The sequence below is a fragment of the Scyliorhinus canicula genome, chromosome 12, assembly GCF_902713615.1.
Source record: "Scyliorhinus canicula chromosome 12, sScyCan1.1, whole genome shotgun sequence".
Classification (NCBI taxonomy): Eukaryota; Metazoa; Chordata; class Chondrichthyes; order Carcharhiniformes; family Scyliorhinidae; genus Scyliorhinus; species Scyliorhinus canicula.
Window position 1 is genome coordinate 27,176,469 of NC_052157.1, and position 14,129 is coordinate 27,190,597.

Genomic DNA, 14,129 nt, shown 5'->3' on the forward strand with positions numbered 1-14,129 from the left:
CAAAAAGTTGCAAATCATACATTTTATTATATTCTTAGTCAATTAATAAAGTGATCTGAACTTTATCTTTTCACAGTCATCTTACGTTGGCCGAGGCCCTGAATTTCAACATTTACTGTTCAGACTTTCTGGTCGAAGCCCTCTGGTAGCTCACTTTCTCAATGTGAAAAAGATCGGAGGCAGAAGCTTGAGCACTGCAGGAGCAAAAATGCAACGCATTGAAATTTCCAAAAATCCATATCCTTTAAGGGTCAGGCTTTTTTCCAGTATAAAGTCCTTATATTATTTTATACTGCTCTCTATTAATGATGGACTGATATACTTCTCATAGTAGCAACAATATTAATGTTCCACGCTGCATAAGTTTAACTGTGATGCATTTGAGTTAAACTTGGCAACCTCACAGAACAGCTGGTGACTGCCCTGGTAAACTGATCTTACTTAAATTATCTCATGCCTCTCGAGTCTACTGAAGCTAAAGCAAGGACACTTAACAGGTGGGAAACTAGAATCTCAATGGCAATTTATATTTAAACGCAAACTGAAATATTTGAAGATGTAATATAGTGCCTGAACACTTCTGTAATTTTCAAAAATTGTGTAACAACAGCAGGGTCATAACTATTGCCATCAAGCAATGAGTTGATAAAGGACAAGAAAGATAATAGCAAAGGTCTCAGAAGTTGTTAAATTGGCACACCACAGTGCATGAATTTAACAACATAGCTTCATTTGAGGCTCATCTAACTTGAAGCTAAAAGTAAAAACACAACCAGGCTGATAATAAAAATCATTAGAATAGGGTTTTTTTATGCAATTATATTTAAAAGTAATGCTCTCCTTAAGTAATCTCAATTTTTCCAGATTAACATATATAAACCACTACTGTAATGTGGGCTGAACTCTACTTGTGACACTTCTTAATTTTATTTTCAACGAAACCTTTTATCAGCTTGAGATTTTCATACAATTTGCAGTAACACCATCATTATGTAATATCTTATTAGAGGAAATGTCAAAAGTACACTGTCATCATGTTGTCTTACACCAAATTACATCTGTTGTCCCCTGATACAACGTAGGCATCATTGTTTACATATTAAACTAATGTCGTTCGGAACTAAATATCATCATCTTAATTAGTTCTATCCTTCCTAAATGTATAATTGCTTCCAGTGGGCAGGTTTGGCAGATAGTCATATCAAATTAAGATTAGTTTTGTTTCCCAAGGCAATGTCTTCATTCAGATCATCTTTGTTGTTATCCTCATTGCCATCGCCTTCCTTTGTATGGCAGAATACTCCCAGCAGATAGTATACAACTTGGACATTTGCTTCTCATCTTGGCTTGTTACATGAACTTTAACCCCAGTATTACCATAATCTAAATTTTACATATACTAGAGAGTTTTGTTTTCTGCAAGAGACCTTGAGAAGGATATATATGAGCAGGGCAGGTATCCTCATTGGATTGGATTTGTTTATTGTCATGTGTACCGAGATAGTGAAAAGTGTTTTTCTGCGAGTAGCTCAAACAGATCACTTAGTACATGAAAAGAAAACACAAGGCACACAATATAAATAAATGGACACCGTCGGGTGAAGCGTACAAGAGTGTAGTATTAATCAGGTCAGTCCATAAGGGAGTTGTTTAGGAGTCTGGTAACAGTGCGGAAGAAGCTGTTTTGAATGTTTGCGTGTGTTCTCAGACTTTTGTATCTCCTGCCCGATGGAAGAAGTTGGAAGAGTGAGTAAGCCGGGTGGGAGGGGCCTTTGATTATGCTGCCCGCTTTCCCAAGGCAGCAGGAGGTGTAGATAGAGTCAGTGGCATGTTGCTGTCTTCCACTGTTTAAATTGTGTAGCTCAGTCAGCATTTCATGTAGGACACAATAATATCTTTATTTGATGACATTGATTAGATTGCCTGATAGTTCCAAGCAATGCCCGTTACATTTTTATTGTCTAAACTATATGCAGATGAATTCCAGATCCTTCCATGTAGGAACAGAGGTGCTTTTGCAAATCACCTGAACACACCTTGCTGCCAGGAAGAGCTTTTCTATCTGTGAAAAGACCCAAACCTACCTCTCAATATTGGAACTGGTCAGGAGCTAATTTTAATAACATTCCATAATGCTTGATGTACTGTGGGCAAAACACATTTTACAACCGGTTATAACGACTATGTTACCTTCAGTAAGACTTAAATTAGCAACACAGAACCTTGGTTTATTTTACTTAAAAGCAAAAAGAATGTAAAATCATACATTTTACATGAATAATGCAACATCATTGTGAAATACTGACTAACAAAACATATTTTAAAGTCTTTACATGGAAATAAAACAACCATATCTAAAAAAATTAACTTCCATTTCGAAAAGCATTGTTAGAAGTGAAAGTAGAAAGTGTCATATGGAGGTTAGTACTGAGCCAGTTCATAGTTCACAAGTTCAGTAATCAAATTAGAATGTTATATGAGGAAATTATTTTCTTGAATTAAATACTCTGCAATAATCTTGTTGCCATACCAATTTGCTCTGCAGCTGTGGATTATCAATTTTTACCTTTCCATCACCCTAAACCATTAATTCACAGTTTGGTGGGTGGGCTAACATGGTGGTATCAATCTGCTAGCAAGGAATATTCAGCCAAATGCAAGCCTGCAGCAAAAGAGTCTAATTTACGTCTGGATTTTTAAGTTTTGAATTAATTTGTTGGTGATTAAACTTTCAATGCTAAGCCTTGACCTTTAACAAAGCTTATGGTTTTGTTCATTATCCCAGGAGGTTTCAAAATTATATGTTGAGTTGCAGAGAACTGATTTGGGCCCCGCTTCTAAAAAAATTCTAATGTTGTTTTTGGCTCCGTTTTGTTAACTTGTCCTCTATCTTTTAAGCATGAAATTGCAAGATTAATGAGAAAAGAAATAACGAGGCAATTACTATCTTTGGATAGTAAATAGTCCCAAAGTAGTTATCGTTTTAACTTTAACTGAAACCAATGCACGCCACTTGCTCCAACCTACCAAGATCTAATCAAGGAAACACAGAAGTTCAGCAAAGTACACCACCAGCAAAAAATCGAGTAAGTTAGAAGTCTCCATTTACTTTGATTATGGGTCACACTATCACCACACTGACTCTTATTCTTAAAAATACTTAAGCAAAGTTTTTGATTTCAGAGTAAAGTTTACATCTATATAATGCCGTGGTGCCAATTGCATACATATCTTATACAGTATATAATAAGCAATTAATGCAGTTGTGCATGTAGAATAGTGATTCACCTGTTCTTATTTGTTCTGCTTTTTACATCAACCCCTGCCATTTAGATTATATGAGCAAACCCAAAGGGAAATTGAAAAACTAAGGTGGGACCGTATCCAGTTTAACAAAAAAATTGACAGGTTTGTACTACTTTTGTACAAAATTCTATTGATGAGTGTGAGATTTTTGTATTGCCTGAAGTAATGATACGGCAAATGCTGACTGTGTTACCAGAATTATGACATCTCTTTTGTGAGCATTTTAGCAGTGAGAGGAGATAAATGCTTCCTATTGATGTAGCCTCTGGGTTCTGTCAATACAACATTTGGAATGCCATTAAAACAGGCACGTAATGCTGTGACCAATGCTGCTCATTTTTAAATAGGAAGACTGCAATAATACTGAGAGAAATATGGACAGAAATCTATGGTTGAACACAGATAACTCAAATAAGTCTTTTAATGGACTTACAAGGGATAACAAAAGAAAAAAAATTCTGGAATGATTTAAGAAACAAGTGGACACTGTGACTGTACATTCATTGGATCACAAGATAATTACTAATATCCATCCTAAGTTAGCCGTTTGTGTGTTTGGACCATGTCCATTTGTGCTACTCTTGTAACTTAAAAGCAGTTTTCCACATTAATCTTTTCTGTACAGATGATCTTTTACAGCTCCACTAGATCACCGCTCACATACTCTCATTCAAAGCAGGGGATGAGGAAAGTCTGGTTGTCATTGTCAACCTGGACTTTACAAAGCCTTTGATAAGGTACCTCACCCTCGGTTAGTTCCTTCACAAGATAGAATATTGTGGGATCCACAGGAGTTAAATACATTGGAAAAGGAATTGGCTCCAGGTGCTATTACAGCAAGGGCAGCACAATTTGTGGGTGGGGCTGGGGTTGCATAGAGCTTTAAAATTATATGAGCGATTTTCCATGCGTGCCCTAAAAAGAATCTGAAACGCCAGAATTTTTTGAAGTAACTCTTCATGTCCCCCGCGAATGCTCGTTAAACCACCAATGAAGGCAACTCCATCCCTTCTGAGCTTGCTGATCCACCGATCACAACCTTCTTTTACTTGCTGCAGTCGCTGATCCGCTATTCTCAGCCTACTGTTATCTCTGTATACACCCTGGTCATCCAATCATAGCTTTCCCTTTCCTTGCTCCCTTCCGCACTTTTTCACTGATTCGCCAATCATTTTTCCCCCCTTTCACACTCTGCTGCCCCTCACACTTTTTCAACCAATACCTACACATTTTCAACCAATCAGAAAGCTCCTGAGTTATCTCATGGTTGCGGGTGTCGAGGTCTTGCAAGAGATGTGGGAGCGCACAAATCTAGCGAGCTCCACTGAGGGAACATGGTGCTGCAGAACAGTGGCATGCTGAGGCCAGAGCAAGGCCACAGATAACAACTATCCATTGAACTCATCAATTCTTAGTGGCTATGAGAGTGGGACTGAGGAACAAGTGTCTTTGGAAAGGTCCAGAGGAGAACTACAAGAATGATTCCTAGCTCAACTACTCAGATAAAGTGAACAAAGTTTAGAACTGCCATAGTCGCCTGATCACAATGTCTACGCAGTAGTGCTTAGTAAGTCTCCTTTACATACTGGCTTGTCAAAAATTGCCAGTCAATCAGGAAGCAGACTAAAAACTCTCGTCCTGCAGTCACCACCAGCCTTGCATCATACAGGGTGGAAGTTTCCCATTTTTCAGCAGAGGGGCACAACGGGCAGGAAAAACAGCCCGGAAGAGGTAGGCCAATGGTGACTTTTTCTACTGTATTGTTTGGCTAATAGTTCAAAAACGCTGAAGGGACAGTTCACAACATAACGCTGGCAACTTAGTTTTAAAAAGGTTGCAGCGCCATTTTTAAATGGTGACCCAATACAAAAATGAAGACCCCCCCTCATCCAATCCCTTGGTGGGTTCTGCTTGCTGGCATGCCAACGTGAATAGATTATGTAACAGTGAGGGGGTTTATAAGGCATAGAGGCCTGATAGTTAGATGTAAATTTATTGCAATGGGGATCCTGGCATTGGAATTCCCGTTACATCATTGGTGGTGCTGGAGGATGACAATCGTGTCACGCCTTTCTGTCAGTGTGAAACATAATGACGGCCTCCCATTGGGATTTTCTGAAAAATCCCCTATAATGTAAAAGCAGCATAAAGGTTGGAATTATGGAAAGAACAGAATAGCATCCATACATAATTAAGCAGTAAAACCGTTTCTGAACATTATCCAGTAATCTCAACGAAAAGTGCAAATTTTGTGAATGTCAGATGAGGGCAGATTAGTTTGCTGTGTTGACGTCTGTAGTTGAATAGCCTCTCACACTTTAGACCTGAAAATGAAAATGTTGTTTTGACAGCGCTAGGATTGTTACCTCTGGAACTTTGTTGCATCACGGGTCAGTACCTTTGAGAGAGGCGTGGAAAAAAATAAATCTGAGAGAGACCTCTACCGTTACTGAAGTTGTATACAAACCTGTTATAGTCATAAAATTACAAGTGTCAATTCATTGCAAAATTTAAATTATTTTCCCCTGAAAGGAAGAAACTGTAACCTTTCTTTGTCTATGTCACATAAGGCTGAAAAAGGAGTTCTCCAACTGCGCAGAACAAGAGTCTGAGTTAATGCCCAGCAAATTGGTAAGTTTGCACATCACGTGATTAAGGTTTGAATTGAACTCCACGATTCATCGATGCCATTTATGATGTCTGCTATTCATTCTATGAAGCTGATACATTTAGCACTATTCTGGATTACAGTGTGAAAATAACTTCAGTCATCGTGCAGTGTTAATGTATCTGATGCATTAGGTCTTGCGTCTTGCAGGACCAGGAACTTCAAGTTACAAAATTGTTAGTCAGCAATGTAGATACCAAACACAATCACGTAATTTAATTGTTTCAGAATTTTATTTTTAAATGACTTACCGTTAGTGAATTTATACAAAAATTGTTTTCACAAGGAGTTTTACAGGGGTACAAGATTGTTAATGCATGCATTGAGAATTTACCAATGCCGTTATATGTTACTGAACGAGATGTGCAAGATCAACGTATTTTGGAACCCAGGTTGAAGTTCACTCGTCACAAGGACAAGACTAAAAATAACTACAAATACATACACACCTTTCAAACACCCAGCTTATCCATTTTACCTGTTTTCCCATATCCACATAGGCGTCAATGTCAATCAACACTCAAAAGTATGAACTTGCTTGGAAGACAGATAGTTGCTCCTTCAAGGTCTACTCCACAGTTTGAGTTTATAAATTAGGCTGTGATTTTGCTTATTTCAAAGAAATGCATCTGATCAAAGGCATCATGCTTTGAAATGTTTCTAAGAGGTGATGCGGTATTTTATAAATCCCAGTTTCTTTTCTTCTGGCTCCGCATTTATCTACCAACCTCAAACTACCCATTCAATCTTCATGATGTGCACTAATTAACCACTTGGTTGAAACGCCATCTTGCACAGTTTTAATGCAGGCTAGCTGGATTTCAATGATAATGGAGTCTTCCTAATGGACAGTCTACTTAGATCACCTTTCTGTTCTGTTCACATCTGTTTACTAATGTAGGGTAGAAAAATATTATCGAACAAAACATTCTAGTCTGAAGGTGCAATGTTAAAAATATCTAGCAAAGTACACAAGTTTTAACAGCAACATGAATTTGTTTTTTCACCATGGGATTTCCACAGCAAATCATTGCAGTGTTAATGTAAGCCTATTGTGACACTAATAAAGATTATCTTCTTCATCTCCATTAGAACATTACAACTGAATTCGATGAGAAACCTCAAATAGAAGCAGAAACGGAAGCAGAGACAGAAAATGAGGTGGAAGCGGAGATGGAAGAAGAGACGGGAGCAGATCTTGGAGCAGAGGAAGAATGGGCAGAGACAGAAGGAAAGAAAGAAGTAGAGTCAAGAGCAAAGTCAAGAGCAAAGTCGGGAGCGGAGACAGGAGCGGAGACAGGAGCGGAGACAGGAGCAGAGACAGAAGCAGAGACAGAAGCAGAGACAGAAGCAGAGACCGAAGCAGAGACCGAAGCAGAGTCCGAAGCAGAGACCGAAGCAGAGACCGAAGCAGAGACCGAAGCAGAGACCGAAGCAGAGGAAGAAGCAGAGGAAGAAGCAGAGGAAGAAGCAGAGGAAGAAGCAGAGAAAGAAGCAGAGAAAGAAGCAGAGGAAGAAGCAGAGAAAGAAGCAGAGAAAGAAGCAGAGGAAGAAGCAGAGAAAGGGGTTGTGAAAGAAACAGAGCAAGAGACAGGGAAAGAAGCAGAAACAGAGACAGAATCAGACTCAGATGCCATTGTGTGTGACATGGAATTTTCAGATGATGGTTTATTTTGGGTATAGCTAGTTTTTAGTAAAACATTAAGAGTTCCAATTACATCTTTTATCATAAAAGGAGCATTGTCAGTAATGGTCTCAGCACAAATTAAAAGAAGGCTTGTGAAGAAACAATGGTTTGTGATGAGCTCACGTTTCTTGCAAAACTATAAATATTTCATTTGAACAAATGCATATTAACTACACAAAGCAACACGTGATAAGTAGATCAGCTTACTAGTTTATTTTGGATAAAAGACCATCTAATTCCCACAGGTCTTGCACCTTATTTAAGCCTCATGATAAACTGCAGCTCCTGCTCCAGGTTGGGTGGCAAATAGACTGTGTGCCTGTAAAGCTGCTCTTTGAATATCAGCTCTGTAATAGACTTCTTGCACCTTTGACAGGAAGCTATCCAACTTGTTGGTGGGCACCATTGACACTGCGCAGCCTCCCCATCCAGCACCAGTTAGTCGTGAGCCAACAGCACCAGATTGCCTGAAAAAAAGATCAATTAATGTAAATGCCATCAGACAATGAACATTCACTTCTCATATTACAATTATCTAAAAGAAATAACTGTGCTTTGGATTCTTAATGCATAAGAAGTTTGTGTCTATTGCAGTCATTTTACTGTATACCATAAAAATGCTGCTTTCACATGACATGTTTTTTTTCTCTCCCCTCCTTAAATTTCTGTGCTCAACAGAATGGATTATATTAGAATGGAACTTTTCTCAGGTCAGGCATGTGGTGTTCTTTGTGTTGCTAAATTCAGGATGGTTGGCGTAGTATTCATAAGGACCAACAAATAGCTTGAACTTAAACAAAGTTATAAATTTATTAACACTACTAATTTGGATTCGACCCGTGCTCCTGAAGAATTCACAGTTGATTATGAATATTTAAACTATACTCACCTACAGCTAATCTTAATACTGATATAAACTATGATCTGCTCTCACTCACACTATTTGTACTTATGACTCTCTCTAGCTAACTCCTGCACGCACTCTCCCACAAGACTTAGTATCACTGCCTTATATACTTGTAACTGTAGCTCCCTCTGGTGGCTACTCTAGACATTTCATTAACCCTTGCGGTTCTTAGAGTTATGATAATACCACAAGGCACACCAAAAACTGATGGAAAGTTCCCTCTTTCTCATCCCAACATCAGGAACACACATCATACTTCACTTCCCCTGCCTACTAGAAATTCAATTAAGACTGCCCTAACACTTTTCACATATGATCCTTACAGCTGGCAGTTCCAAGGAAAGTTTCATCCCATCAATCTGGGATGGATTTGAATCTCGGTCATATAGGTAAACAGGCAATCAATACCTTACCCATGGTTGTCACCCTTGCACTTGTGAGATTTACAATAATACTGAAGATTAGTGTTTAAAACCAGACAAAATGTAAGGGCCCTATATCAATTTGAAATCTAGTAACAACTGGGCTCAAACAGCCGCTAAATGGATCTTCCATTAACAAAATACAACCAGTGTAGAAAATTTTGATTTGTTTAATTGGTTCAGTAGGGGTACGTATTTGAGGTTAGATTAAGTCAATTTCACAAGGCTCCACTGGTGGCATGAGCTTCACCGATAGCAGCAACAGGCCATAAAATCAGACCTGCATCCTTGTGGAACTTGAAATGCTTCAGGTAGAACTTTCACTGCAATTGATAGAGAAAATGAATCTGCACTGTAGTCATACATTGGCCTCAAGTAGAATAATTTGTTATAACTAGTCCTATGTTGAATTTACCATAGAATCCCTATAGCGCAGAAGGAGGCCATTCAGCCCATCGGCACCAGCCTCTGAAGGAGCATCCTACTTAGGCACACTCCCCTGCCCTATCCCCATAACCCCACCTAACCTGCACATCATTTGGTCACTAAGGGCAATTTTATCATGGCCAATCCACCTAATCTGCACATCCTTGGACTGTGGGAGGAAACCGGATCACCTGGGGGAAACCCACGCAGACACGGGGTGGGGGAGGGGAAAGTGCAAACTCCATACAGACAATCACCCAAGGCTAAAATTCAGCCAGGTTACTGGTACTGTGAGGCAGCAGTGCTAACCACTGTACCACCGTGCCCCCCTAGATTCCTCTCACATCATGTAGCCCCTCCACAATAAATGGTAACGTGGGTTTCACTTGGACCAGGCTTGCTCAAATTGACATTACAAAGAGAAAGATGTAACTTAAGCTGTGTGTCCATGTCGCATTTTCAATTACATTGTGCTTTATTGTTCTTTTATCCACAATTGGGTAGTCTGACATTTTTGGTTTTCCCTTTTCCTCTACTTCTGGTTTTCTTCATTGTTTGTGGTTGTTGGCGCTGCTTAAATTGTAACCACACATGGTGGTGAGCCAAGGCATTATCCACTTCACAAGACAGACTGTGAGAGAATTCTACTTACTGTCTATAGCAGGATAACTGGCAGACAACATCTGGAACAGGGTTGGTTATTCCAATAGAGATGCAACATTACAGCAAGGCTCCAAAATCAGACAGGGAGCTAACTGTGCAGGCAACCCCAAATTCTTCACCCCAATTTAGGTGGGCATGTTTTAAGAACATGAATTCATCATCCAACATATTTGTTATAATTTGCACAGCGTCAATGGCAAGTGCGTATCTTACAAATGGGTTTCTTTACAATTTGAAGAGCTACCTCAGCCATATGATTAAGTCAAATGATTGACTGTATCATCTAAGACAAGATTGAGGGGGATTTACTTTAAGTAAAGCATACTGGCCCAAGGTCTGTCCGTAATTTTCCTTCCTCCCCACCCAAGATTGATTGTATGACAGAGGCAGGAGTCCTGCTGGCAATACTTAGGTTAGTCCAACCCTGTGATCTTGGCCAAGGTGAGGAGTGCAGCAGTGGTGTGCAGGCACTACCCACCACTGCAATGGAAATTCTTGGCCAAGATGCCAATGCAATTACACCAGCAGGTAGGAGCATTACTTTAATTCCTTTAAATTGTTTTCAGTTTTCCAGAAATCAAGGGGATAAATCTTAAATGAAAAGAAAACACACAAAAATATTGATGCATTGATCTAACAGTGGCCACTTCCAAAGCGACACAATAATTTAGATACATTCATACCATTAATAATGCATCTCAGCTTTCTTCCAAGGACAGAACTGTCTTTCACCAAGATCATGTAACAAATGACCCTGTCAGATCACATGTGTCTGGTATGCTTTTTTTTAGGTTTCATAGCCCCCGAAACAAAAACTACAAAAAAGTAGAATATTTTCAAAAGTGTAGTGTTCCGAGACTTCCGGTTGCGGCTATGCGGAGCTAAGCCGCACGTTTGGCAGCTCCCGCTAAAAACGGACTTTGGGGCTCTTTTCAGGGCCCCCAACGGAGCTTTTTTGATGATTCCCGACGTGGGAAAGGGTCGGCAGTAGATCCCCAGGGTTCTATGGTCCGGACCAGGAGTGGGGTGAGCAGAAAAGCGGTGGCAGCGCCCCTGGAAAAGCAGGGGAAGGGAAACAAAATGGCGTCCGGCGGAGGCCTCGAGGCGTTGAGGCAGTGGGCGCAGGAGCAGCAGGCGACTCTTCTGCGATGCTTCCAGGAGCTTAAGGTGGAGCTGCTGGAGTCGCTGAAGGCTACCAACAGAGAGCTGATGGAGAGTCAAGACAGCCCAGGGGGCCGCAATCCGGGAGCTGCAGCAGCAGGCCTCCAAAAGGGAGGATGAGGTTGTGGCCGTCACGGGGAAGGTGGAGATGCACGAGGCGCTCCATAAAAAGTGGCAGGAGCGGTTTGAGGAGCTGGACAACTGGTCGAGGCGGAAGAACTTACGGATCCTGGGCCTCACGGAGGGGCTGGAGGGGTCAGACCTGACGGCCTATGTGGTCGTTATGCTGAACTCGTTGATGGGAGCTGGGTCCTTCCAGGGGCCCCTGGAGTTGGAGGGGGCCCACAGAATACTGGCTAGGAGGCCTAAGCCGAATGAGCCGCCGTGGGCGGTGTTGGTGCGGTTTCACCGGTTCATTGACCGGGAGTGCGTGCTCCGGTGGGCCAAGAGGGAGTGGAGCAGCAAGTGGGAGAACACGGAGGTGCGGATCTTCCAGGACTGGAGTGCGGAGGTGGCTAAGCAGAGGGCCGGGTTCAACCGGACGAAGGCGGTGCTCCACAGACGGAGTGTGAAGTTTGGCATGTTGCAGCCGGCGCGTCTGTGGGTCACCTACAAGGACCGGCACCATTATTTTGAGTCCCCGGAGGAGGCGTGGGCCTTTGTGCAGGCCGAGAAACTGGACTCAAACTGAGGGTCAAGGATGGGGGTTTTGTATGAAAATGTACCTGTGTTTAATTTTTTCTCTGGAGGGTGGGGGGGGGGGGTTCTCTGTTTAATGCAGGATGTGTGTTGGCTTCAGGGTGGGTGGGGTGATGTCTTTATGTCTTTTTGTATGGGTTTGGTGGACGGGTTCGGGCAGGGAGGCAAACTGGGAGTGCGGGGAGCTGGTGGTGGGGACTGACAATGGGAGTTGCCCTAGAGGAGGCGGGGTTGGGCAGGGCGAAAGCGCGGGCTTTTCTCTGGTTTCCCGCGCTGCGGGATGATGAGGGGCGGGGTCGGGGCTGAGAAGCGCGGGCCTTTGCTGGTTGTTATTTTCCCGTGCAAGAGCGGGGGCGGGGGGGGAAGGAGGGCCAGTTGATGGGCACGAAGGAGGAGGACTAGTCCCACGTGGGGAGGGGTCGGTGGTGTGGCGGGAGTCGCCAGGGTCAGCAGACGTTAGCTGGCTCACGGGAGTGCTGCGGAGGGAGGGGCGCGGCTAGGAGGGATCCTAGTAGCCTGGGTGGGGGGGGGTACCGGGTTGCTGCTGAAATGGCCAGGAAGGACTGGAGTATGCAGGGGGTGCTGGGGTGGGGGGGAGAGAGAGGAAAGTTGCTGTCGTGGGGAACTGGCCGAGCGGGGGACGCTGGCCAGTGGCGGGCAGGGGAACGGGCTATGGCTAGTCGGCAGGGGAGGGTGGCAGGGAGCCCTCTGATCTGGCTGATAACCTGGAATGTGAGGGGGCTGAACGGGCCAGTCAAGCGGGCCCGGGTGTTTGCGCACTTGAAGGGGCTGAAGGCGGATGTGGCCAAGCTCCAAGAGACACAACTGAAGGTGGCGGACCAGGTTCGACTGAGGAAGGGGTGGGTGGGCCAAGTATTTCATTCAGGGCTGGATGAGAAGAATCAGGGGGTGGCGATCCTGGTGGGAAAGAGGGTGTCGTTCGAGGCGTTAAATGTGGTGGCTGACAGTGGCGGGAGGTATGTGATGGTGAGTGGTAAGCTGCAGGGGGAGCGGGTGCTGTTGGTGATTGTTTACGCCCCAAACTGGGACGATGCGGGGTTTATGCGGCGCATGCTGGGCCGCATTCCGGACCTGGAGGTGGGGGGCCTGATCATGGGGGGGGGGAACTTCAACACGGTGCTGGATCCCCCATTGGACCAATCCAGGTCCCGGACGGGTAGGAGGCCGGCGGCGGCTAAGGTGTTGAGGGGGTTTATGGATCAGATAGGAGGGGTGGATTCCTGGAGGTTTGCGAGGCCAAGGGCCAGGGAGTACTCGTTTTTCTCCCACGTACATAAGGCCTATTCCAGGATTGATTTTTTTTGTCCTGAGCAGGGGGTTGGTTTTGAGTGTGGAGGATGCTGAATACTCTGCCATTGCCATTTCGGATCATGCCCCGCACTGGGTGGACCTCGGGCTGGGGGAGGAGAGGGACCAGCGTCCGCTCTGGCGCTTGGAGGTGGGGCTGCTGGCAGACGAGGAGGTGGCCGGGAGGGTTCGGGGGTGTATTAAGAGGTACCTTGAGGCCAACGATAACGGGGAGGTCCGAGTGGGGATGGTCTGGGAGGCATTGAAGGCGGTGATTAGAGGGGAGTTGATTTCCATCTGAACTCATAGGGAGAGGGGGGAGCAGAGGGAGAGGGAGAGATTGGTAGGGGAGATGGTGAGGGTGGATAGGAGATATGCGGAGGCTCCAGAGGAGGGATTGCTGGGGGAGCAGCGTAGCCTTCAGGCCAGGTTCAATCTACTGACCACCAGAAAGGCGGAAGCTCAGTGGAGGAAAGCACAGGGGGCGGGGTATGAATATGGGGAGAAGGCGAGCAGGATGCTGGCACACCAGCTCCAAAAGCGAGACACGTCCAGGGAGATTGGGGGAGTGACGGATAGAGCTGGGAAGGTGGTGCGGAGGGGGGGTAGATATTAATGGGGTCTTTAGGGACTTTTATGGGGAACTGTACCGGTCTGAACCCCCGGTGGAGGGGGGGGGAATGGGGCGCTTCTTGGACAAGCTGCGATTACCGAAGGTGGAGGAAGGGCAGGTGGAGGGTCTGGGGGCGCCGGCTGAGCTGGTTAAAGGGATAGGGAGCATGCAGCCGGGGAAGGCGCCGGGGCCGGATGGGTTTCCGGCCGAATTTTATAAAATGTATGCGGACCTGTTGGACCCCCTGTTGGTCCGGACCTTTAACGAGG

The 14,129-nt window shown here is 44.1% G+C and overlaps 2 protein-coding genes across 4 annotated transcripts in view; one reads left to right on the plus strand and one right to left on the minus strand.

The window, feature by feature from the left end:
- The window catches only part of LOC119974891 (protein FAM227B-like), a 396,828-nt gene extending 389,171 nt beyond the window's left edge, over positions 1–7,657 (plus strand). Inside the window, exons 12-16 of the mRNA XM_038814226.1 lie at positions 77–237; positions 3,009–3,086; positions 3,334–3,408; positions 5,877–5,937; positions 7,067–7,657. Coding sequence (XP_038670154.1) covers positions 77–237; positions 3,009–3,086; positions 3,334–3,408; positions 5,877–5,937; positions 7,067–7,657 — 966 coding nt within the window. The remainder of the gene's footprint in view (positions 1–76; positions 238–3,008; positions 3,087–3,333; positions 3,409–5,876; positions 5,938–7,066) is intronic.
- The window catches only part of galk2 (galactokinase 2), a 208,299-nt gene continuing 200,358 nt past the window's right edge, over positions 6,189–14,129 (minus strand). The window contains exon 10 of one of the 3 annotated variants that reach the window (XM_038813254.1): positions 6,189–8,128. In XM_038813254.1, coding sequence (XP_038669182.1) covers positions 7,921–8,128 — 208 coding nt within the window. In that variant the 3' untranslated portion in view covers positions 6,189–7,920. The remainder of the gene's footprint in view (positions 8,129–14,129) is intronic. The other 2 variants (XM_038813256.1, XM_038813255.1) reach the window with 2 other exon arrangements.